This window comes from Hyaloscypha bicolor (genome assembly GCF_002865645.1).
Source record: "Hyaloscypha bicolor E unplaced genomic scaffold K444scaffold_60, whole genome shotgun sequence".
NCBI classification, from domain to species: domain Eukaryota; kingdom Fungi; phylum Ascomycota; class Leotiomycetes; order Helotiales; family Hyaloscyphaceae; genus Hyaloscypha; species Hyaloscypha bicolor.
Window position 1 is genome coordinate 1 of NW_020194562.1, and position 26,232 is coordinate 26,232.

At 35.4% G+C, this 26,232-nt stretch overlaps 5 protein-coding genes across 5 annotated transcripts; 2 read left to right on the forward strand and 3 right to left on the reverse strand.

Moving 5' to 3' along the window:
* Positions 1-6,171: 6,171 nt before the first annotated feature.
* On the reverse strand, positions 6,172-11,021 carry K444DRAFT_588846 (uncharacterized protein). The gene is made up of 10 exons (XM_024878077.1): positions 9,092-11,021; positions 9,031-9,045; positions 8,823-8,976; positions 8,677-8,750; positions 7,991-8,626; positions 7,328-7,916; positions 7,032-7,255; positions 6,836-6,988; positions 6,683-6,785; positions 6,172-6,632 (listed from the first exon to the last, which is right to left on the reverse strand). The coding sequence occupies exons 1-10, from the start codon at positions 10,973-10,975 to the stop codon at positions 6,442-6,444; spliced, it is 4,023 nt and encodes a 1,340-aa protein (XP_024737189.1). The 5' UTR covers positions 10,976-11,021; the 3' UTR covers positions 6,172-6,441.
* A 4,087-nt stretch (positions 11,022-15,108) lies between these two features.
* K444DRAFT_663136 (carbohydrate-binding module family 6 protein) lies at positions 15,109-15,978 on the forward strand (the record flags this gene model as incomplete). Its single annotated transcript, XM_024886789.1, has 3 exons — positions 15,109-15,194; positions 15,285-15,392; positions 15,539-15,978. Exons 1-3 carry the CDS (start codon positions 15,149-15,151, stop codon positions 15,976-15,978), a joined length of 594 nt encoding a protein of 197 aa, XP_024737190.1. The 5' UTR covers positions 15,109-15,148.
* Positions 15,979-16,082: 104 nt separating this feature from the next.
* Positions 16,083-17,329, reverse strand: K444DRAFT_390017 (uncharacterized protein). Its single transcript, XM_024872425.1, has 2 exons — positions 16,981-17,329; positions 16,083-16,930 (listed from the first exon to the last, which is right to left on the reverse strand). Exons 1-2 carry the CDS (start codon positions 17,236-17,238, stop codon positions 16,256-16,258), a joined length of 933 nt encoding a protein of 310 aa, XP_024737191.1. The 5' UTR covers positions 17,239-17,329; the 3' UTR covers positions 16,083-16,255.
* A 2,725-nt stretch (positions 17,330-20,054) lies between these two features.
* On the reverse strand, positions 20,055-20,738 carry K444DRAFT_390023 (uncharacterized protein). Its single transcript, XM_024872426.1, has one exon. It carries the CDS (start codon positions 20,612-20,614, stop codon positions 20,438-20,440), a length of 177 nt encoding a protein of 58 aa, XP_024737192.1. The 5' UTR covers positions 20,615-20,738; the 3' UTR covers positions 20,055-20,437.
* Positions 20,739-23,196: 2,458 nt separating this feature from the next.
* Positions 23,197-23,827, forward strand: K444DRAFT_588850 (uncharacterized protein; the record flags this gene model as incomplete). Its single annotated transcript, XM_024878078.1, has 2 exons — positions 23,197-23,583; positions 23,734-23,827. Coding segments are annotated over exons 1-2 (306 nt in total), but the record flags the coding sequence as incomplete, so codon positions are not given.
* Between the last annotated feature and the right edge of the window lie 2,405 nt (positions 23,828-26,232).

The following is a 26,232-nucleotide window of genomic DNA, read 5'->3' on the forward strand; positions in this document are numbered from 1 at the left end:
CTATTTCTTTTTTTCTTTTTCTTATTTTTTATTTTATTTATAATTTAAATATTATAAATAAAATATATTTTAATTTCAGAATTCCTTTTATATTTTAAGTCTTCTTTCTTTCTTATTATTATTATATAAATTATTTATAATAATTTATTATATTTATATAATTTATATTTATAATAATACTAGATTAATTTCTTTTATTTATTTCTAATAAACTTAGAATCTAAACTCTAATTTTATATCTTCTTTTAATATTTAATTAGATTAGGCTATTAGAAAAATAAATATATAAAGTCTTATAAATTACTTTAAAAATTTAAATAATAAAAAAGAGTAAAAGAAATAAAAAGGATAAGAGTTTTATAAAGAAATAAATTCAAGATATTATAGAAAAGTATATAATATATTTATTTAGTTTATATTATATAATAGAATCTAGAAACTAATTTCTTACTTTTAAGTAAGAGAGGCTCAAGTAATATATAATTATATAATTTCTTTCTTTAAAGGGGCTAGGTTAATTTAAGCTAGGCTATATATCCTACTAGCTTATAGTACTTATAATTAAATTAGCTAGTGGATTTTACTAGGACGCCTCGAGTAAATGCAGTCACGTGACTTAAGCGAGTACGTAACTGCATTTACTTTGGCTCTAGGTTATATATATTGAAATAAGCTTTTTTAATTTACTAAAAGCCTAATACCAAGCCTTTATAATATAGTTAGAACTAACTATATATATCCTTACTATTATGGCGATCCCTTAGCTATAATATGACGGAAGCTCTGGCCTCCTTATTACTGTTTCGGGTATTAATAGCCTTCCGGAAGGAGGGAGCAGGGCGGTCGGTCTACGAATAGTCTCGAGTATGCTATACTAGTGAGCTGACTATAGATTTAAAGCCCCGGCAGGCAATGTGAGTAGTTTCCCCCCGGGGTAGGTACCCGATGAAATGACCTGTATAGGAAAGCTTAGGGAGTAAAACCCTAGAGTATAACTAGCCACTAATTCTTTTACTATTCTGGTTCTTGTATTACCTCTACTCCTTGCTTGTTTAATCGGGAGGGAGCAAGGAGAAGAGAAGGAGAAGCGGCTAGAGGAGAAGAGAGCGGGAGAAGAGAAGGGAAGGAGAGAAGGAGAGGCGAAGGGCGGGCGAGGAGGGCTTTATATACTTCTTAAAGCTGGACTAGTGTCCCTATATAATATCTCTTGCTCAAAAAACAAGACCAAAAAAAATAGATTTACTTATTACCAAATGCTATAGGAGCATTTATTAAGAAGCAAATCAGGAGCCTAACTAGGAATCGAATCTAGGCTATAGAGTTTGCTAACTTTATATGCTACTATTATACTATTAGGCCTTTTAGTAACTATTATTTAATTATAGTTAGTTCTTGCTTAGCCTATACTGGGTAATAGAGTTTTACAAAGTAATTCCTTGTTTTAATATATAAGACCTAGCCCTATAAGCAGGTGTTATAGCTATACTATGGCTATAGATAGTAAATGCTATTATAGCTAACTAGGTACTTAGTTATCTAGTACTTGTCTTTAGGCCGGGGCTTGTACTCTCTTAGCTCGGCTATACCCCTCAAGTTATAGCTATTAAGAAGCTTTGCAGTTGCCTTGAGCTCGTCTCTCAAGAGTTGGTGTGGCTGTGCTTGCAGGTGCCGCTCTTGACTATATGCCTCTAGGATAATATAGGACTTGCAGGCATAATAAATAGTAACTCTATAAGCTAGATTATATGATAATATAACGAGAACGCACTTTGAGACAAGGGAATGCTTATTAAAAGGTAGTAGGGGAGGTGCCCCTTTACCGAAATCCCTTTTACCGGAAAGTGTATTAGTTAGCGGTATATATACTAATTAGTATACGGGTATTCTTACCTTTTACCGAAAAAGGGGCCCCGTATAAGGGGTAGAATTAGAATTAGAATTAGAATTAGAAATAGAAATAGAAATAGAAATAGTATAGAAATAAAAGTATCTTATATCTCTAATAAGATATTGGCCTTAAAATTAAGTTTAGTATTCTTATTTGAAAAGTAAATACAAGTATTATAATATAGCTTATTACTATAAAGGGGAAGTTACTAAATAATATTATACTAAATTATTTATAATATATGACCTTAAATTATATAATAAAGAAGTATTACCTTAGCTTAAATATTATTATTATATATAGAACTAATATTCTTTTATTAGTATATTTCGGCTTTAAGTTTAGTATATTCCTAATTAAAAGAAATATACTAGTAATTTATTAGTAAAATATTACGGAATATAGCCGGTAAAAGAATCTTATTAAACTAATATTAGAAAATAGAAAATGAAATACTATTACTATATCCAGGAAATATAGTTTTCTTTATAGGATCTTATATAAAAGGAAAGATAATATAAATATAAATATTCTTATAACTAATTATATAACTAAAGTAATAGTAAAATACCTTATAAAAGGCTATTTTCTGGACCTTAGACCGGTTAGGATTCGTTATAGAATTAGTAATATTTATATATAAATATATAGAAATAGAGATATTTTATTAAAAACAAGAATATAAGTTAACTTAAATTCCTTATTAGGTAAAAAAAAGGCAATTAGTATACCTATAAAAGCTATTAATATTATATTATCTTGAACCTATATAGTGGTTTATTTAAGAGTAAAATATATATAAATATAGATAATAGTCTGGAATATTAGCTACTAGTTTAATATTATTTTTATTATAATTTACCTGTAATATATTAAAATTAAGCTTATAAAGGATACTATTATCTGAATTATTATTATTATTATTTATAACCTGGCTATTAGGTAAATAATTATTATTATTATTTATAATAAGACTAGTAAATATGGTTTACTAGTTAATATCCCTAATTACTATATATTCTTACTAGTTTATTATTTATTCTAGATATAATAGTTTACTATTTTATTTATTAAGACTATAATTCAAAAGAAAATTATAGTATTATAGAAATATAATATATTATTTGGTAAAATAAAAGAAATCTTATTTATTATTAGACTCGGTATATTACTTATTTATATATCTTTAGAAATCGAATAAATAATAAGCTAGCTCCGAAATATAGTTAATTAGTAGCCTATTAGGTCTAGTAATCTCGGCTTATAATTAAGCTTCTAATTCCGCCTTATTCTTATTATTACTCTTACTTTTATCCTTAGTCTTAATATTCTTATTATTAATAATTTAGTTATTCTCGGTATTATTATTATTCTTATTAATACTATTATTATTATCTAGATAAGGCATATTAGGGGTCTTTTCGGGAATAAAGTCGGGATTATTACTATTATTATTATTACTATTTAGGAATAGTTAGTCCAGGAAATACCCAAAACTAGACTAGTTACTATTTATAAAAAAGGAAATATTTACCTATAATTTGCTATATAGCTCCTGGCTATTAGACTCCGTTTTACTATTATATTCTAGAGAACTATTATTAAAATTATTAATACTATAATTACTATTATTTGAAGTTATATTATATAATAAAAGATTATAACTTGGTAAGGGATCCCTATTCCGGTCTTATAAATTTGGAGGTTCCAGATTAGTACTCTAGTAAATAGTTAGTATTTAGAGAATAAATTATTAACTTTTTTAAGATTAACTAATAGGTTCTAATTTCTTATTACTTATATATTATAAATACCTAATCCTATAGGTCTTACCGAATTTATAGCTTATTTATATAGCAGGCTCTATAGAATATATATATATCTGCCCTTTATTTCTCGGTTATAAATATCTAGGAGATTTGTATTTATAATAGATTTATAGAGATATAATTATTAATTTGGTAGTAATTAGCTAGAAAGCTACTATATTTTCGGAAGAGTTATAAGATAGGATAGTATTTATAATACTTGGGCTTAAGTAGAGAGTCTTTTAGATCTCGCTAGGGATTTCTTAGATCTCTCTATAATATCTATTATTAGGTAATTATTATTTAATATTTTGTTCTCGGATTCTTATAAATAAGCAAATAGTAATTTCTTATTTAGTTAGTAATAACTCGGTATTTTGCCCTTAAATTCTAGTAGATTTATAAATAGCAGGCTCTTATATTATATAAGGCAGGCCTATATTCTATAATAAAAGTCCTATAGAATCGAATATAAATCTTTAATATCTAGTTAATAATTCTTATATATTTCGAGGTCAAATTAATAGTATTTGGAAGCCGAATAGCTCTATATTTAAAGTACTTATAGTATTTGAATATTCTTAGATATAATAAAAAGGTAATATATATAAAGAATTAGACTATTATATAATTAAAGTTAAAGAGGTTAGTATATCTAAGGAAGGAGATTATAAAGAAGGAAGAGATTATTAAGGAGGAGGTTATTAAGGAGGAAATTATTAAGGAAAAGATTACTAAATAGTATTTAAAGAAGCTAGGAAAAGGTATATATTAGTTATTAAATCTATAGTAAATAGAAAGAGCTTGAGGAAATATAAGTAAGTAAATAATAACCTATTAAATTAGAATCTGGAACTTATTAATACTTTTCCTACTAGTATACTTATCTAGTTATATTACTTTTATATCTTATTTCTTTCTTTTCTTCTTTGCTTTTCTTTAGGTAAGGCATTCTTAGAGAATTAGATTTAGAAATAAAAGATTGAAATCCGGTAATAATTTACTAAGAATTCGGGAATAAAAGGCTATTAAAGAATTAGCTTATTTAGAAATAATATCTAAAAAAATTATTATTAATTATACTAAAAGTAAAAGAGGTTTAGATTCAGGAAATATTTCTAGCCTTAATCTTTAAGCAAGTTCTAAACTCTTAATAATAAATTTATTATATATATTATAATATATATAATTAATTTAGTACTTAATTTATAGCCTTTTAGGGCTTTAAACTAATATAAAGAAAGTTATTAATAATATAATATTAGTTTTATTAAGATATATATATTATATATATTATACTTTTTCGGCTCTTAATATATATACTCTTACTATAAAATTATAATTAATCTACTATATAACTAATATATAATATATAGCTATAACCTTTTAAAAACCTAGTAATATGCGATTATTTTAGTACCTAACTTATAGCTATTTACCTATTATTTATTAAGTTATTACTAATATTATATATATTATACTTTTTCGGCTCTTAATATATATATTCTTACTATAAAATTATAATTAATCTACTATATAACCAATATATAATATATAGCTATAATCTTTTAAAAACCTAGTAATATATGATTATTTTGGTACCTAACTTATAACTATTTGCCTATTATTTATTAAGTTATTACTAATATTATATATATTACGCTTTTTCGGCTCTTAATATATATACTCTTACTATAAAATCGCAATTAATCTGCTATATAACTAATATATAATATATAGCTATAACCTTTTAAAAACCTGGTAATATATGATTATTTCAGTACCTAACTTGTAGCTATTTGCCCGTTATTTAATATCGAGTTATTAACTATATGATTTTGGTAAGGGAGCTTCTTACTAATATATGTTTTTCAAAACCGCCTCGCTTACATGCCCGCTTTTCAGGCATTTGACTTATTTAAAGGGGGGTGGGGGGTAGTAGGGAAGGTGCCCTTTTACTAAAATCCCTTTTACCGGAAAGTACATTAGTTAGTAGTACACGTACTAATTAGTATACTGGTATTCTTACCTTTCACCGAAAAAGGGGCCTTATATAAGAGGTAGGCTATAACTACTTACGGATTTTAATTCTAATCTTAATCTTAGTCTTATAGGCTTAATTTTAATTAGCTTTAAGCCTTTATTACTATTATATAAAAATATAGTTATATTAATATTAAGTTCTATAATATAAAATTATATTAGTAAAAAGTATTTATAATACTTTAAGGCTAACTAAATAGAAAAGTAAAATAATATATTATTTAAAATTATTATTATTTTAATAATAATATTAGCTAAATATAAAAGATTCTTATTTACTAGAAGCTATTCTAGCTATAAACTCTAGATTTTTTAAGGCTAGGCTACTATATAAAATAGTTATTCTAATATCTTATATTACTTATTACTAAAAAAGAAAAGAAAAAGAAGAAGAAGAGAGAGAAAAAGCCTTTCCTATAGATATATATAGCCCTTATTAATCTTTTATAGTTGAGGTAGACCGACTATTACTTGGCTCTATTAATAGAGAATAGTATGAGATGAATTAAAGTGCTTTCGAGTCTCGTAGTTACTACTACTAAAGCCGCTTCTGCTTCTGCTTTGCAACTTTATACTCGTTTGCCTCTTTAAGAGTAGTATGTTTTCTCGGCCGACCGCCCCGATTTGGCGTTTTTCCAGAGCTTTTGGAGGGAATGTCTGGCCCGTGACTAGCCATTTAAGTACCATCTCACGCCTCCAAGGTTAAGATTTCCTCAAATTTGTAGGAGTGGGTCCCTCCTCCACATCTGTTAATGGAAGTTTCTTTAGCCCAGTCCCTGAATTCTTAAGGGCTGCTTGAAGCTGCATGTTCGTCCATCTCCATCCACCCAGGAGGTCCTCCACCTTGAAAGCGACGTAAATCAGTACTGCTGTGATCGTGCCCGAGATAGGAACTAGAAGTATTAATATCACGGCTTTCGGAAATAATGGTACTGATTCTTACACATGATTTCAGACACGTATCCGAGACCCAGAGTTCCAGCGGCATCACGATGAAATTGAGTAATATTGATAGCAAAAAATGCAGCCAAGAACGATAAAGGCAACTGTTTTTATTAGCTACTCATATTTGAACAGTAAACAGGGCGAGACCTACAAAGATAATTGTCACAACGGTGAATACCATGAGTGTTTTCCCCTGTCGCTCATTTTCTTTCGTCATCTTGAGCGATTCTTCTGCTTGGATCCTGGCTGACCGAGCATCCAGCACGTTGGATTGCTTCTGCTTCAAATCCACGAGGAAATCAAGCTTAAAGATCAGTAATGTTTGGAAGATTCGGGATGATACTTACTGCTTGATTGGCTTGCCTAGCACGTTGCGACATCCTGTCGATCTCGTCGATGCTTACTTGAACCGCCGCAAGAGCTAAACTGGGTTGTTTAGAAGGAACCCCTGTCTCAAACATTGAGTCTGTGAGCTGGTTCTTGGAAAATCTCTTTGATTTGTTGCTTTCGTCTGAGCCAGCTTTTAACTCTCTGAAAATTTTCTTGTGATCATGATCTTGCGTTACTTCAACTGTGTTCATATCAGAATGAGTCAAGTTTACAGATATCTCAAATTTTTTTTTTTTTTTGAGTATTTGCTCACCTGGCCTGTCTTTTGACTTGAGGTTAATCTTTTCTGGCTGTGGTGACCCCTCACCAGCCTGTGTCGCACGATACTCCCCGTCATCCACTACTTCCATTCTCAGTGCATTTGTCAGCGTCTTTTCACCTGGCCTTTCCACCTCTAGATTTTCTCTTTCCTGTAATGCTACTTGTGAGCGCGAGTACATTGCCAAATTTGACCTAATAATGCTGTCCATGGTGACGAGGACCTTTTTTTGGTCCTCATACAACATCGACATGATACTTAATTCGTCCTGGATGTCTTTAACTTCGCGAAGTTTTTCAATTTCTTCTGTGATATCCAAGATCTGAATTCGCCCTATTTTCTTCAATAAGTCCAAAGCTCTTTTCTTCTTCTCTGTGCCTTGAAGTGCATTGAGTAATTTAAGAACATCGAGATCAGATTCACGGAACGAATTATCGTGATACTTTTCACATAGTTCGATGACGGAATCTGCATCCACAGAAGGATCTGTGACTGTTTTGATAATCTCCGAAGTGTACTCGACATTATCTAGCGCTTTCGTCAAGGTCGTGAATTTATCGAAAAGTAACATTCCTTTGCTCATCTTGCACGAGGCAGAACTGTAAGCTGAGGCGCTCAGGTAGGGAGAAAATGGACGGGTGTGGATTATGTACTTACCAAATCGCTAATTGCAGTCTCATAAACTTCTGAGAAACGCAAATTCTCTTCCATAGACCCATTGTCCAGATAAGCCCTGGAACACTTACTTGTGATGACACTAGCCAGATCGTATGCGGTCTTGACAGAAAGCGGTTCCGCTAGGAAGTGCGATTTTATGTGCCCCAGGACATCAGTAAACTCCTTGGGGTCTGGATCCTTGGTAGAATCGCTACCGACCATCTCGGGAGGCAGCATTCTAGAGGGAAAACAGGTGACAACGGTTTTGAGTCGTCCATCAGTTCCATCGAGCACCCATAGCCATAATTGGTCGACCATCGTTAGAACCTTTGGCTCTATCCCCTTTTTTGCTTGATACCGAGAAATGACTTGGTCCCCATCTCGTACTGCAGTATCCTCCATCGCGTGGTAGTAGTATTGATCCAATGTCCGTCGGACATGCAGTTGGTGTGGTAAATCGTTTTTGTCGCGCAGATATGCGCGTAAAAGCTTTTGGTGCCTGTCGTCATCGCCATCCTGTGCCACAGCATTTGGTGAATTTTGGGTGTTCACAGGTCTTTTTCTGTTTCGCAGTTCTTCGATGGTGGCTCTTCTCTTTTTTTGTTGCTCCTCTAAGTCCCAGTGTAGGTACGGCATCTGGGCAAGGTTAAGCTGAATGCGAGAAGCATTTGGACTAGAAGACTTACGAATAGCATGAAGTTCATCCCTAGGTCTGTCCGATCTGGTTGCGGAATATTTCTAGTACGCGAAACAGTACGAGCTTATCAAAGCGTCAGCGTTCATTACAGGTCTCCCTGGTCTATATTGATGCGAATACTTCGAAAAAACATACAGCCAGAAACGCTGCTAAAGGATTGACAAAGTGGTCGCATAAATCTCGCATGATCGACGCCAGAAGCACCGCGATGTTGTCGACGAACCCACCGTTCGGAGCTTAGTATATGATAAGCCAATGTTGGGTTCTCATAAAGTTTCGATATGAGAATCTGTAGGTGTCAGGTCTTGGTCTGATATAGAAGCAAAAGGCTGAAAGTGATCACCTCAACCCATTTCATCTAGACCCAGTTAGCTCGTACGAATTAAGAGCAAGCAGTTACTTACATTATTAGCTGGCAAATGTATCCATCTATAAGAAGGGCTGGCATTGTTCTTTTCGTGTGGAAGTCGGGGATTTTCGAGGAGTGCATTGACTGATCTTTCCCTAACATAAGGTTGGATGTCTGACTCGGTGAAGAAATCCACGATTGTCGCGTTGATAACTTTGTCTATGTCATGATTCAGCGCTTCCCACGTCTCCGCAAGTGGTCCATCTTCATCTCGCTTGGCCAAAATCTTGAGAATACTGCCATAATTCATCTTGATAGCCACATCTTTTGGTGACTCGTTGTTGTTACTTTTCAAAGAAATATCGCAACCTGCTTGTGCCAAGATCTCTACCACCCTTTCCCTATTTTTTCGGACGGCAAAAAGAATGGGTGTGACGCCTTCCTCCGGAGTCCGAAAGTTTCGATCTGCCTGATTATTTACTAGTAACTCAACAATTTGGACATGTCCATTCTCTGCTGCAGTGCACAGAGGTGTTCGAGTGTTATTGGAGGTCGATTTGGAGGTCGATTCACCGCTCAATAGGTTGTCGACCTTGATTTTTCCCTCAATCAACAGCTTCGTCAGCTGTATCGACCCTACTTTTGCAGCTTCGTGGAGATAGCTCGTGGCCCAAGATGGCGATTCGGGAGTTCCAGTATTGAGTTCTGGGTGTCTTTGCAATCCTTCTTTTGTGAGGATGCGAATCACCTCACCATGCTCATTCTGGGCAGCCCAAGAAAGTGGAGTTCGACCCTCATTATCCATATGATCAAAATCCACGGGTTGCTGTCTGGCTTCGGAATGACCGGATGCAAAGCGGTTGCCAAACCTCAATAAGGAAAGAACAGCCCTGTGGCGCCCAGATTTTGCTGCCCAAAATAGCGGCGTCCGATCGTTCTTGTCCGCCTGATCTGCATCAACCTTGTAGTCCCCATTTAACAACAGTTCCACTATCTTATCATGTCCATTCTCAGCTGCCCAAGATAAGGGCGTCCGTCCATCATTATCTCCTTGGCTGAGATGTTCTTTCCCTTTGGCTAATAGAACCTTCATAGTCTCCACTTGACCGTTGCCTACCGACCATGATAGCGCTGATCGACCCATGTGATCCACCTTGTGTGTGGAAGCGTCTTCTCCCTTTTCCAATAGCCATTCCACAACCTTATCGCAACCATTTGCTGCTGCCAATGAGAGTGGCGTTCTTCCATCATTGTCTTCCAGGTCAAAAGCTGTGCCTCCCCTTTTCAAGTATAGATTCAAGTACTCGACCCATCCATGGGCTGCGGCCCACCTGAGTGCAGCCCCCCTAAGTTCAGCCCCAGGGGTGAACTCCGGAATAGTCCATCCGACGCTTCCCCCAAACTCTATGCTAGCTGGAAGCACGTCTGAACTAAGGTCTTCAATCGAGTACGAGAAGCTTGCTGGGTAAAAACCCAATTTATCTGCGATATCATCTTCAGGGCGTTGTTGAATCGATACTGCAATACGGAGCAAAATTTCTCCCTGGACGGGAAATTCGTCCACTACCAGAGAGACTCGCGATGGAGACTCTGGAATATCGCTGATCTTCAGAGTGGTATAAGTTGGATCGGCGGTTGGAATTGGTCGATACGTATGTGACAGCATGTCAAGGGAAAATAACCCCCTTTCCAAAATCTTAAATTCATTTTGCTCCCCATCCGTCCCCTGTGTCTGCTCGCAGGTGAAAGAAATTTCAAATTTCAGTTTGGAAGGTTTCCCGAGACGATGTGTTGCGCGGTCGAAAGCACGAATTCCGAGCAAGACCAGAGCTGATCTGTCCTCTGGTGCAAAGTCACCATTTAGAACATCAATCAAGTAAAAGTTCAGCTGGAACCAGGAATTGTCTGTTTCTGATGTGTAGTATTCAGAGGGGGCCATTATACGAGAATGATAATACGACGACGAGAATATTTGATGAGATTCGAAATTGTAAGCGTCAGAATACCACTCCAGTGTCTTGATCAAGGGGGTCGGTGGGGCATTTATCGAACAACCAAGCCTAAAACCCGCTATGCCTGCAGGAGAGAAGTAATCGGTGCTCCGATAGGCTCGATCCTGGACATGATAAGCTAGTGGGGGGGGGGGGTAAGCCAATTGTGGTTGCAGATATGCAGTGTCAGCACTTTGTGGCTTGAGAAGAGCCGAGAAAGTCCTTCGTAGTGGGAATTATCGTTACAAAACTTGAGGTGGCTTTGAGGCACCGACTAGAAATTCCTGGCAGCTCTAAAAGCAGCTCCTTTTCTCTTGCCTTATACTGGCTCATTTGAGAGCTATCAAAAATTAATATTATAAATTTATTTTAAATAAAACTTATAATAAGTAAATAAATACTTAATATTTAATATTTAGTAAAAGCAGATATTCTAGGCTAGCTAGGAAAGGCTTTCCCAAATTACTAGAGCTATTAGATATAGTAATTATAGGAATTAGAATTATAAAAAGTATTTCTAGTAAGGCCTAATAGAGATTTTCTCGAACCGGGATTATTCTAGATATTATATAGCCTATATTTACTTTATTAGACTCTAGTAATAAGTAATATAGTAATTAGTTCTAATTTCTTTTTCTTTTAATATATTTATTATATTTAACTTATTTTTCTTTATATTATTATTATTATTTAGCTTATATTTTCTATATATCTTATTTCTTTTAATTAATCTTATATTTTACGAAATTTTATTTAATTCTTTTTCTTTTATTAATTTTACTTTTTTTATAAATTCGGTTTTTTTTTTTTCTTTACTATTTATTATAGATTTAATATAATACTTATTATATTATAGAATCTTAAATAGAAATTATAGGTATTAGATTATATAAGAAATCTTAAGGAATTCTAGATATTTTTATATAATTTATAAAAATTTATAAAATTTATATAATACAAAAGTTTATATAAATAAAATATTTTCTATTATATTTAAAGCTTTATATTTAACTTAAATAGTATTTTTATATTTATAATTATATAATACTTTTTATTATTATTTTATAATATTATTTAATTTATTTAAATTTCTATCTAGAACTTCTTAATCCAAATATATAAAGCTAATTTCTATTATTAAAAAAATATAATTAGAATATTATTTAATTTATTTTTTTCTTTTATTTATTTTTCTTTTTAATTTATTTTCTTCTTTTATTTATTCTTTTTTATTAATTTTTAATTTTTTCTTTTTCTTTTTTTCTTCTTTATTTTAATTATTATTACTTTTTCTTTTATTATATTTCTTTAATTTCTTTTCTATTTTTCTTTTTATTTTCTTTTATAATTCTTTTAATATTTTATTTCTTTTTTTCTTTTATTCTTTTAATATTTAGAATTTAATTTATAATTTAAATATTTTCTTTTTATATATAATACTAAATTTCTTTAATTTTAATTCTTATATTTTTTCCTTTAATATATAAAAAATTTATTTTATTTTTTCTAAATAAAATCTTATTTCTTATTTTTTTTATTTATTTTTTTATTTTTTTAATTTTTTCTTTTATTTATAATTTAAATATTATAAATAAAATATATTTTAATTTTAGAATTTTTTTTATATTTTAAATCTTTTTTTTTCTTATTATTATTATATAAATTATTTATAATAATTTATTATATTAATATAATTTATATTTATAATAATAGTAGATTAATTTCTTTTATTTATTTCTAATAAACTTAGAATCTAAATTCTATCTTTATATTTTCTTTTAATATTTAACTTAATTAGGCTATTAGAAAAATAAATATATTAAATCTTATAAATTACTTAAAAAATTTAAATAATAAAAAAAAATAAAAAAAATAAAAAGAATAAAAGTTCTATAAAGAATTAAATTTAATATATTATAAAAAAGTATATAATATACTTATTTAGCTTATATTATATAATAGAATCTAGAAACTAATTTCTTATTTCTAAATAAAAAAGAGCCTAAATAATATATAATTATATAATTTCTTTCTTTAAAGAAGCTGGATTAATTTAAGCTAGGCTATATATATTACTAGCTTATAATACTTATAATTAAATTAGTTAGTAGATTTTACTAGAATATCTCAAATAAATATAATTATATAACTTAAATAAATATATAATTACATTTATTTTAGTTTTAGGTTATATATATTAAAATAAGCTTTTTTAATTTACTAAAAGCCTAATACTAAGCTTTTATAATATAGTTAGAACTAACTATATATATTCTTACTATTATAATAATCCCTTAGCTATAATATAATAGAAGCTCTAGCTTTCTTATTATTATTTCGGGTATTAATAGCTTTCCGGAAAGAGAAAATAGAATAGTTAGTCTATAAATAGTCTCGAGTATATTATACTAGTAAGCTAATTATAAATTTAAAGCCCTAATAAGTAATATAAATAGTTTTCCTCCGGAATAAATACCTAATAAAATAACTTATATAGGAAAGCTTAGGGAATAAAACCCTAAAATATAACTAGTTACTAATTCTTTTACTATTCTAGTTCTTATACTATTTCTATTTCTTACTTATTTAATTAGGAAAAAGTAAGGAGAAAAGAAGAAGAAATAGTTAGAAGAAAAGAGAATAGGAAAAGAGAAAAAAAAGAAAAAAGAAAAGATAAAAAGTAAGTAAAAAGGGCTTTATATACTTCTTAAAACTAAACTAGTATTTTTATATAATATCTCTTATTTAAAAAATAAGACTAAAAAAAATGAATTTATTTATTACTAAATATTATAGGAATATTTATTAAAAAGCAAATTAGAAGCCTAATTAGGAATCGAATCTAGGCTATAGAATTTACTAATTCTATATACTATTATTATATTATTAGATCTTTTAGTAACTATTATTTAATTATAGTTAGTTCTTATTTAGCCTATACTAGATAATAGAGTTTTATAAAATAATTCCTTATTTTAATATATAAGACCTAGTTCTATAAGCAAGTATTATAGCTATACTATAGCTATAAATAGTAAATACTATTATAGCTAACTAGATACTTAGTTATCTAATACTTGTCTTTAGGCCAGAGCTTATATTCTCTTAGCTCGGCTATATTTCTTAAATTATAGCTACTAAGAAGCTTTATAGTTGCCTTAAGCTCGTTTTCCAAGAATTAATATAGCTATACTTATAAATACTATTCTTAACTATATATCTCTAGAATAATATAGGACTTATAGATATAGTAAATAGTAATTCTATAAGCTAGATTATATAATAATATAATAAGAATATATTTCGAGATAAGGAAATACTTATTAAATAGTAATAGGAAAGATGCCTCTTTACTAAAATCCCTTTTACTAGAAAGTATATTAGTTAGTAGTATATATACTAATTAGTATATAAGTATTCTTATTTTTTACTAAAAAAGAAATCTCGTATAAGAGATAGAATTAGCTAAAAATCTATATATAACTAGTTTTATATATAATAAACCTAAATATAATATAAAACTTATTTGGAAAGGTTCTAGTTATTAAACTATTAGGTTTGAGTTTAAAAACCTTAGAAAAATTAAACTAAAATTTCTTTTATTATATTATAAATCTATTTTTAGACTTTTTAGCCGCTAGTCTAGCTTTATACTACTATGAGAGCTTATATTTAAATTTTGGGCCTTTTATATAAGAAATAGCCTAAGGTAAAAATCATTTGTATTTTTAACTATTTTCTAGCTTTACTTATTAATAACCTAGCTTATATAAGACCGATTCTTATAAAAAGTGGGTCCAGAAATCGGGCTAAATTAGGAGATTTGATATATAAAATTTTTATATAACTTGTTTAATAAAAATAGAGGACTTCATAGATATTTCGATTTCCTTAGAGTGCTTCTAATAAAAAGTCATGGAGTTCTCAGAGAACTCCATAGCGGTGTAGTATAGGGGTCGGAATACTAAAATTAAGCGAGCATCATCATGTGCACAGTGTCCACCGGCAATTCCTTTGCCGACCGCCACAAAACTAATTCCCAAAACGGCGACTTCGTCTTCCTACCTCCCAAGGACCCACCCGCTGGCCAGCCAAATGTGGAGGGCCTCATCCCCATCATCATGGCCGTCGCCGTACCATCTTTTGAACTGCTTGAGGACGCTCATGGTCTGCCCCTTCTCTTCCAAGGTTATCCAACAGGTCGCTAACGGAACACATCTCAAATAGCGTCTTCTCCCCATCTCTTGAGCTAAGCAGAGTCTGAGGTCTATCTCAAGCATTTAGTAACTCCGATCATTGACGAGCACCGCGATGCGTCACGCACCTCTCGAGGCTCCTCTTGCCCAGCAGACCCGGCCCTGGGCAGTGAGCCTGCGGCACGGAAACGGGGGCACCAAGACACGTATACACCTAACTGGCGGGCTCGACTAATCCGGCTCAATGTCCGATCCAACCCCGTACTTCTAACCACCATGGTCGGCGGACTTGTTAACAAAACTCCTACTCTCCAGTTCCGCCAACTCCTACTCTAAGAACCGCCATAGATGCTACCTCACACATTCTGGCCTCGACATTTAGCTCCAATAACGACGGAGTGCAGACCGAAACAACCGCAGACGTTAGTGGTGGCCAGGATCTCGGATGGATTTCTAACGGAGACTGGATGGCTTTTAACAACGTGGACTTCTACGCTAGTGGCCTAACCCAGTTCATTACTCGAGTTTCATCTGGAGCTGCAGCGGGTATCAGCGGACTTGTGCAGGCCTGCATTGATAGTCCTACCGCTGTCCCAGTAGCTAAGTTCGCTATCGCGAATACAGGTGGTTGGCAGAGTTGGGAGACTATTCCGGCAAATTTGACTCCTGTGTCTGGAGTGCTTACTTTGTACTTGACTTTTGCGAGTGGGCAGTCGAGTGACTTTGTGAGTGTTAATTGGGTTACTTTTAGTTGATTGGTTTGTGAGAAGGGATGACTTTCGCCTCCCGAGGGCCTTCTTGTACTTCGCAAATAGTTTAATACATCTTCTTTCGCTAAGCTCTTGTTCTGACTGTGGAAAAGGTTCTCAAAAAAAAAAGGGAAAAGAATAAAAAGGAAAAAAATAGAATGGTTACTTTGCTCTAGAGATACATAATTCGTATTCAATCTTGTTCTTATCCTTAAAGTTTATTCGTACTCTCGCCTGAGTTGCTTGTCCGCCGGGGGAACTTAATACTCTTTCATCCCTGCCTTCATGCTTCTTCTGCTACACCCCTTGCTATTTCCTGCAATTGCAACACCTCCAAACATTCTTTAACCTTCTTTAAATACTCTTCCTCATCCCCTCTAAGCCCTTGCAATTTCTGCACACTGTGTAGCTTCTGTTGAAGCAGTTGCTGGGAACTTGGCCTTTGGAACTTCTCTGGCGGGATCAACTCAAACTCTTCAGAACGCTTTTGAGCTTCAAGAATCCTGACTACAACCCAAGTGAAATAGTATAAGCAAGAGACAACAACGGCAATAACAAACACAATGAACACGTTTCGATATGCAATACCACTCTGTTCAATATGATTTAGCCATGAAAACAAAAGATAGAGTCCAAACCCTATAAGAAATAGCACTACCGCAAGGTTAAGCAAAAGATTTGGAATCTCAGATATTTTCAACGCCGAAATCGAACTTTCTAGAGGCATTAAGGAATACGGTTCGCAGTGTTTCATCCTCCCTTTTCCTCGACTTAGCCATAATCGAATATCAAGAGCGCTGTTCAGTCTTCCGACCTGTTGGTTCAAGGACGTTGCAGAAGTAACTGAAAGAATACCAAACACCATACTAGTCGAGAATAATGCACGAACAGTCCAGTGTATATCGTCCATATTTGGTAATTGCAAAGCTGAAAGGCCGATACTCGCAAAGATTGCTCCCTTGATAAATTCAATCTACTGGGTTTCCACTGTGTGACTAGTTGACTTACTGCTATTGCAACGGCATTACACCCGTCAGTATATGTTTTTTTCCATTGCATCATTTCCTCGTCCTTCCAGCAATTGATATTCCAATGTGCTATTTGGACATCTGCTAAATTAAGCAGGCCGAGAGTACTAATAAATTCGAACTTCCCAAGCCTTTCGCGACGGTAATTTAAAGCAAGTGCCTCGGCAATGAGCTGATATATCTTATTTGCCTGGCTGACAATTCCAAGAGCACTGCCGGCCACGCTAATAGGGTCCATGACTCTTTTGCTTCGAACAGATGGCGGATGACAGACAAAATGGGATTATAAGTTATAATTTGAGGGAGATAGTATATTTTGGAATAAAATTATTCTGACTGTAGACGAAAGTCCATCCCTTAAGAAGATAATAGGAAGAGCTGCATCTTACATATTTAGCTGGCCAGCGCATACATGCAGTATGCTGTGTAACAAGTCTAAGCGAAAAGCAGGACTCTGGCTTTCGGGCATCTAACCGCATTTGGCCTAACACGCTTGCCGAAACTCCACTGCCAAGCCCCTCGATCGATCTTGAGCTTGACGAAGAGGTCGATAAAAGAAAGTGATAAGTGGGCGAATCCTTCGCGTTCCACTCAACCAGTTTAAACGGATACAAAGTTAACTACTATTACAAAGCTAAGAGAACCACGGCTTAAGAGTAATATCTATATAACTTACTCGTATTAATTAATAATAAAAACGCTTGAACTTAATTTATTGGTATATTAGTTAATAAACTAATATAATTAACTTAAAGATACTATTATATAAAAATTTCTACTTAAAGTAAATATATTAAAGTTTAATATTAATTGCTTTATATATATAAAGAGAGAGAAGAAAAGACTTTTCTTTATTTAATTTTTACTTTTTTAAACTATAATAATTTACTTAATAATATTCGAATTAAATAATTTTTAAAACTTTTTTTTTAAATAATTTTAAAACTTATTTATTATATTAAACATTAAAAATATAACTTATATTAAAAGTATTATAAAAAGGTATTAAAAGAAAGAATAAATCCTTAAATTTAAAATTTATTAAAAAAAAAAATTACTTAAAGAAAAATATAAAAAAGAAAAGTTATATATAAGTAATTATATTATATACTTTAATTACTTTTAAGTTATTATATAAATCTTTATTATAATATTATTTTCACTTTTTAATAAAATAATTAAAAAGTTAAATTCAATTAATTAAACTTTAAAATTTATTATAAAAAAAAAAGACTTATTTAAATTTTTTTTAAAAAAAAACTCTTAAATATAACTTTATATATAAGAATTATTATTTATATTAAGAATATTCTTTTAATTAAATATAATAATATTAATATAAGTATAAAATAAAGAAAGTTAATAAAAGATTAATTAAGGTAATAAGTTAATTAATTAATTAAAAAGAGCTTATTAATGCTTTATATAACTCATTAATTAATAATAATTTATTAACCAAATAAAGCCTGAATTAATTAATTAATTGATTTATTAATTAATTATAGATATTAATGAGTAAATCGTTACAAAGCGGCCTTTATTATTATAATAAGTATATAACGTGAGTTAATAAGCTTTAAAACCTCACTCCCTTAGATCTTTACTTGTGCAATAACTAGTTGCATTAATAAAAGACTACAGTATTCAGTGCAATTAAATACGCCTATCACGCTTTTTTTTTTGTGTTCTATTAGTCTTTAATTGCCCGGAAGCATTATACAAATGCATTATATACAAAATTTCTTAAATTAAAGCTCACTTATTATAAGTTAATTTTTAAAGCAATTCTTGCTAGCTTAATTCATGCTTCCTTAAAGCTCGATAACCGGGTTTAATCCTTTTATTTTAACTTAATAATAATAAGAAGCTTTTATAACTTTTAACTAACGTATTAACTTAATTAAAACTCTCTCGTATAAATGTAATATAATTATCTTTTATGCATTTGCCGTCAAGCATTATCCTCTTGACGTCTCTCTTTTTAAGTCTCTTAACTCCTTCTTTTACTTAACGTGTTTCTTATACTATTATTATACTTCTCGAGGGAATAAAAGAGAGTGTCCTTTATTAAGCTTATAATTAAGGAATAGCTAGCCCGCTTTCAAGGATTAGTGCTTTATATATAATAATAGCTAAGGCCTCCTTGCCCTTCGTATAAACTACTCTTATAATTACTTAAGAAACACGTTAAACTCCGGTTATAAATTCTTGTCCGTCTTAACGCCTTTGCTTTATGCCACTACAAGCCCTTTCTTATTAATTTATCACTGTCGCTAGAGGTCTTAAAGCCTTTAACTAGCGATTTTCTTTGCTTGAACGTTGTGTGTATTTAGCTTTCACTGTGCGCGGGTTACACCCTTCGATCTTAACGAGAGGTATAGCTCGTCATACGCGTCGAAGGAGGAGTGGATTTGCGCTTATATTTAGAAAAAAGGTCCTCTAATCTCTAAAATGTCGTGTTTTCGTCGATTCGATGTGCTGCTACGTTTATGCCTTAGTATAAAGTAATCTCAATGTGTGTGTGGCAATAGTTGGATCTTAAAGAATCGACGTGTGTCTTTGTTGCTATGCGCGACAAAACGCGTCTATAAAGCCTTTCACAACGAAAGAAGGCTCTAACAACGCGTCAAATATCGCAATTAACTCAAACTTGGCTCTGCAGACTCTCAATAGAGGGCTGGAGGTTCGTAGGATGCACCGCGTACAGGTATTGAGTCCTGCATCCCACGCCTATCACGCTATCTATGACGAGAGTGAGCTAGTCACGTGGACACATACTCGTCACAAGGTGGAAAATTGATATTTTACCTTGGTAGCTACGTAGTTCTGGGCTCTGGCGATGAGACCAATCGAACCACGCAACGGACAAATGGCGATTTGGACTAAGCGGACGGAGTGAGAGAAGTACCTGCGAGTTCAAGCTGATAAAATCAATCGAATTCCTGGCTCTCAGTCTCCTGGTTGTCCGAGACCTGAGCGAACAATCCGAGGCTGCTGGCAACTGGCAGCAGAGTGGGGCAAGACTCTAGATCCGTCGTTGATTGCTTTTCGGTATGTTATTCTCCTAATGCAGCTAAGTGTGACCCGCATCAGCAATGGAATTGCTAAATCTTAGATTTTGCAGTAATTCTTGAATGATAAATATCTAGAGCCTTGTTTCCCTTCACTTCGGCTGCTCAACCAACCATTCCAACCCCTCATCAACCTTCCTCCTATACTCCTTAGAGAACTCCGCACCAGGGAAGATATTCCAAAACCCGTGTATCAACCCACCAAAGATATCAACTATCGTCTCCATACCGATTTCTCTCAACATCTTTTCATAATCAGACCAGCATCTCTCCAGGGCTCTGCACCTGCAACAACCATGTATGTGGGTGGGAGATTGTTGTGCCCGTTAGGCCAGAGCAATGGGGACCGCAATGGATCGTGAGGATCTAGCTTGATGAAGCCTGGAGAGGTAAGCGCGGGTGGCAAATATTGAAATTCAATGAAAACTTACTCCCAATAAACTGGCTTGTGGTTTGATTGAAAATCGGCCCATCTCTGTTTTGTTCGGAGGATATATCCCTATGCCGGTATTTCTCGGGAAGAGCAGAGTGGATACATGGCATTGGGATAGAGGTGAAAAGGCTTGTCAATGGCGGAATGAAATTTCGTCACGCCAGAGGTGAGACATGGTGATCATTGTTGTTGCACCGGAAGAACTGTTTCTGATGACTCTACTTGCCTGCAATCCCACGTCTCCCTGCCCACTTGTGTCCCAGTCTCTGGCACGTTTCGTGTTCGGTCTCAGGGCCAATGGTGCAATCTGAAATCTGTGGCAGCCAAGTAGCTAGACATCGGTCCTTCTCGTCTCAGATCAGACCAGATCAAGGCACACAGAGCTCAAGCTCACCGAGACTTGGACGTAATTCATCCCGCAGCGCAGCCAGGTAGCAGCCAACTGCGTCATTGTGAGGCACTTCTTCGATTGGGCCAAAGCAACCCCTCTGCTATCGCAATCGCTGAGAAGCATCGCTATTGGGGTTATGATGGTAGGATGACAAGGAGAGGAAACTGAGCGAGGTCCATCCTTGTATCTCGATCAATACAACGCGACTCAGAGGATTAATTGCCGTCGCGACATCGAGTCTAAAATGGTGGATCAAGCTTCAAACTGGCTGCATGGCCCAAGTTTGACACGGCGAGACCGACGGAGGATGTTGTGTAGGGTCCAGGCAGAGGAGTAAAAGAGCGCAGGGATGAGACACAGGCAACCGAGCGAAGGAAGGGTTAAGAAAAGATTAAAGAAAATAGTTGAGTAGTAAGGGAGCGCAACTTTTATAGACGTTGAAAGCAGCGGCTGGACCGTGTACACACCTTGCCCGATGTGGCGGGCACTAAACCCGGGATAGCAAACACCACGACTGAGATTACTTTTTTAAAAAATAAAGAAATTAGCTTATAAGATATTTATTAATAAATAATAAAATAATAAAATAAATTAGTAAATTATAAAACTATAATATTAAATTCAATATAAAACTAATTTTTATTTCTTTTATAAGGTTTAAAAGAGCTTTTAATAATATATATATATTTAATAATTTATAAGCCTAAAGCCTATAATATAAATAATAATATAATTATATTATGAAAAGGCTGCTAATCTCCCTAATTAATACCTGCAATATCCGAGGTTTATTATGTGCCCTTTAATTACGTGCGACCCTGCATATATTATAGTTTCGCTTTTTTAAAATTCTTTTTTCGCGAATTGTTTTCTAGACCCTAGTCGGCCTTAGTACTTTCATATATATGAGAGGCAAATAACCAGAAAGTCACTTTCTAAGATTTGATAAATGGTATCGGAAGTAGAAAAGCCGGTTATAGAAGGATTCAGTTTCGTGGAGAACAAGCTAATAGCGGAATATTTTGAGCTATGTAAGGGTGGTGCGCGAGCGGCTGTCGGGACAGACAAATTATCTCCCAAAGTTATCGGCCGTGGGGGAAAATCCGAGTCCTTACCTGCTAATCCACGAATAAGAACCCTCCACGTCGGTTCCGAAGGATTATTTTCAGCAGGAGACCATGGTTATCCGATCCCGGCTAATCAGGACAGACCATCGACGCCGATCGATCAGGCTACATGTAGAGAGTGTGGGCTCATGGATGGAAATGATAATGATTGATTGCTATGAATATCTCAGGGAAAGCTATATGTATAGGTGCACGGGGCTATGCAACTGTCCCTGAACTCGGCTTCGTCCACGAACAATTACATTTTGCTCCTTTCGGCTTCGACCTGAACCAGATTTCTTCCTCGAATCTAAAAAATGCCATCTGACGACGATTATACGTACAGCGGCGATGATGACTATGGGAAAAGGGAAGATGATTGGAAGGATAGTGAGTACAATAACAAAATTCCGGCAGAAGCAGTTAGCTTCTGCTCCAGGTGCGAATCCATTAAGTTTGACGACGTGAAATTTGGAGGCTATGGCAACTTCAACTGGGACACTGCACAGATACATCTTAAATTGTCATCAAACAATAGTCGAGTAATTTCCGAAGGTCCACACGCTACCGGAATTGGCGATTATACTTCCCTCCGAACTGGCTGCTCCTTTGAGGATAACTACCCCGAACTTCCGGATCTTCGTTCGCGAGCCGAGTACTGTGACTTTTGCCGGTTTCTTCGAGCTGGACTGCGATCCGAGGAGGTCCGTCTGTCCATTTCGGATCAATGTGCGGACCTTGATCTAGATGACGAGTCGTTTCAGATTGAGGTTTCCCTTCAGTACTCTTGGGAGCCAGAACGAAGGTCTGAGAGGGTTGGCCTAGATGCCTTGTATGTCTTCGTCGCGTGTTTGAACTCAAGGCGGTCCAGTAGGTACGAGATTCCCGACTTAAAGGGCATGTTGTGCCAAATACGCTACAGTGTGTCAGCGGATGGTAAAACGTTCAATCCTAAGAAGCCAGTATTAATGCTAACGAAACTAGATACACACGGTTATCATTTGGATGCTGGTAGTTGGCTAGGGCTACGGCGCTCTCCGGGACGAAACTGGGACTCATCAGCAATCGGCTGGGCCAGACACCAATATACATCATGCAGCAAAGGCGATTCGAATCACGAATACTGTCGAAGGACGTGGGAGAGAACAGAATCGGATAGGACTTCCTATCGGATAAACGGAAAATCTGCCCCTTTTTTGCCTTATCGATTGATAGATGTCCAAGCCCGCCCTCCTCGTCTAGTCTACCCACAAGTTGAACGGGATCAGGGGGACTTGGATTGGATACCGAAATATGTGGCTCTGAGTTATTGCTGGGGAGGGAAGAATGCTGAACAACTGAAGCTGTCCCGTGCATATCGGAGTCAACTGATGAAAAAGCTTCCATGGGAAGGGCTTTCAGCGGCCCAGAAGGATGCCATCACCGCTACCCGGGACCTCGGTTTCAAGTATCTCTGGAATGATGCATTATGTATCTGCCAAGATGACAGTGACGATTGGGAAACTCAGGCAAGTCAAATGGGTACGATTTATCAGTGTGCTGCGTGCACAATTACCAGCCTAAGAAGCAGTTTTGACCAGAAGTTTCTGAATTCAACCGTCCCGGAAATTACCCTTCCCTACGAATCTTCAATCAAAGACATCTCTGCGAGGTTCAAACTTCGATTAGATGGAGTCGAAAATAGACTCTGTGGTCCTGTTTTGATGGACAAGCTAGGTGAAACCCTCCCAAGTAACCGCTGGGTTACTCGTGGCTGGACCTTTCAGGAGCAGAACAACTCCCTTCGCATGTTTCTGTTCTGGCCTGGGGGTATTCAATACAATTGTCCATGCTCCAACACGCAGTATAGTGGCTACCATTCCTCGGACGAGGACCCAGTGAATAAGAATTACTGGTTCAGTCGCAATCCGGGTGGAGGCGAGGATCCTATCCTGGACGAGGACACCTTCAAAAAATCTCATACGATTGTCAAAGACATCTACGGAAGCTCCAGATGGCGCAAGGAGTATCTCTACTTTACCTGGCTCCGGTTTGCAACCGACTACTCTTACCGAGCCTTTACCAAGCAGGCCGACATGTTCCCGGCGCTCTGGGCCTCAGCACTCGAGTATAAGCGACGCCTAGGAGATGAGTACCTCATGGGAATCTGGAAAGGAGATCTTTGGGGCTTCCTTTGGCGTCTTGGAGCTAATGACGCTGATCCACCCCATGGCTATCTGTCTTCTCTTCGCGCGGATTTTAACAGTCCAGATTCAGGAACCATAAGAGGGTTGTGTTCTTGGAGTTGGATGGGAAATCAAAGGATCAAGTTCCTGAACCAGACCGGCGAAATGTGTGATGGCTTGGTGGATTTTCGCCCTGAATGCACAATTTCTCTCAGTGAATTCAATGCGCGAGAGAATGACCACAGCAAAGGATACGACAGTACTATCCTCAAGTTCAGAACTAAAAGAACTAAACCTGTCAGTGGATTCTACAACCCTGAATTGGGAGGGTTTGGAAACGAAGTAACCGTCCCAGTTCTCCTCCCGGAGGCTAAGGTCTTTTGCGCTTTGGACTGGCGTAACGTCGAGGAGGGAATTGACGATGATGGCATCTTCAATTTCGACAGCTTGGGTGTAATGACTATGTTCCTGCTGTTGGCTTCAGCTGCAGTTAAGGGAAGGTCAGATGGATGCCGAGCAGCATTAGGATTGGTCCTTATGGAAGCCGGGAATGCAAGAGACTACGAGGGGAAGATTTGGTATCGATGTGGTGTCTTTGTAGCAAAACCTCCAGATGGATGGGTTGGGCAGCAGCGAGGGGGTCTAAAAGTCTTCGATGAATATGATGAGAAGACCACCTGGGTAAAGTAACCAGGCAAGGGAATGCTTGGGAAAACTTGAGAATCTCAAGAAAGTATAGCAGGCCGCTGTATATCCTTATCTCTTGAACGATTTTGGTTGGGGTTTCGTTGGTCTCTATCTGAGGCAGGCGCGTTCCAAGGTTCATTACGGAAGGAAGGACTTCAGGAATTCATTTCCCAAAATTCTTTGGATTGTTCATCTCTTTGCGCTTCACGTAAGCTTCAAAAACCATCGTTGACAAATTGACTTATATCTATTCACTAGCTACTTGAAGCTGTAGACTTTGTGCTGGAGATTGTGCCGAAGGTGGTAGAGGTTGTGCCGAAAGTGGAAGTTGTTCTCTGCTGTAGGAACCTTAGTGAATGGTGTACGATGTGTGTTATGGATGCTGGGGGTCATGCTCTGCATGTTATTTTGTATACTGCTCTGTATTCTGGAGGCAGTGGAGGGTGAGCTGCGTTTGCTAGAGGTGCTAGAGTGATGCGATATGTGCTGGAGGCCGACAAGAACATGCGACATATGCTGTAGGGGCGGCGATGTGCTGTGTGCTACTCGTCTATGGAAGGTATTTGATGTATGCTGGAAACTGTCGAGAGTGGACGCAGTTTCGGGGTTTCGAAATTTCTATTGTGGCAGTTTTAGGGTTACAGTCCGCCACCCCAGGGTCGATATTCTCTTTGCTTAGAGGTATCGACCGGCGTGGCGACGTTACATAATACATCGCGCCACGGCCGCCACAAGGCTGATAATGACTTCTCAGCGTTCCTGTGGGACTCTAAGGCTCGGATAAGGCTCATTAATGAGGTTCGATAGTGGTACAAGTGGTGGTGCTGTGGTGGAGGAGTACTGACGCCATGAAAAGGAGGCTCCCAGCGAATCAGGGCGGCGGCGACGATGCGAATGTAATCTTCTAGGTCGCCGAGCTCGAGAGTGTCAAGGGGTACCGCAACACACGACTAATACAAAACCACGAGAAACTTCGATGCTTTCCAGTGTGGGAAATGAGTAGAGTAGAGTAGAGTAGTGGGCCCTACTCATATTCTACTCAAATAAATTTCTCACTACTCATACTCTACTCAATACTCTACTCAACTACTCTAGAATATTCTAGAGTAGTTGAGTAGTATGCACATGATACCACACGTGATAATACTAGCCTAATTAGGTAAGGCTCCGGGGTGGCCCCGAGTCTAGCGCCACTGCACTGTCCAATCAAGTAGTGGCAAGGCTTAGTAAGCAAGGTCGAACCTTAATATATTCTTAGGCTTCTTTAGCTATTAAGGGCAGACTCTTCTCTTAAGGTACTCTTATTATCTAAATTATATAATAGACTTAATAAGGGTACTATTAAGATAATATCTTATTAAAAAGCTGGGGATTATTTA

Bases quoted from the DNA above. Each gene is read 5' to 3' on its own strand.
- K444DRAFT_588846 (XM_024878077.1), bottom strand. From the start codon at position 10,975: ATGGCCCCCTCTGAATACTACACATCAGAAACAGACAATTCCTGGTTC. The intron at 8,751-8,822 runs GTATGTTTTTTC...CGCTTTGATAAG, and splicing joins CTTTAGCAGCGTTTCTGGCT to CTCGTACTGTTTCGCGTACT. The intron at 6,633-6,682 runs GTAAGAATCAGT...TAATACTTCTAG, and splicing joins ATACGTGTCTGAAATCATGT to TTCCTATCTCGGGCACGATC.
- K444DRAFT_390017 (XM_024872425.1), bottom strand. From the start codon at position 17,238: ATGGACCCTATTAGCGTGGCCGGCAGTGCTCTTGGAATTGTCAGCCAG. The intron at 16,931-16,980 runs GTAAGTCAACTA...GAATTTATCAAG, and splicing joins GTAATGCCGTTGCAATAGCA to GGAGCAATCTTTGCGAGTAT.
- K444DRAFT_390023 (XM_024872426.1), bottom strand. From the start codon at position 20,614: ATGCCATGTATCCACTCTGCTCTTCCCGAGAAATACCGGCATAGGGAT.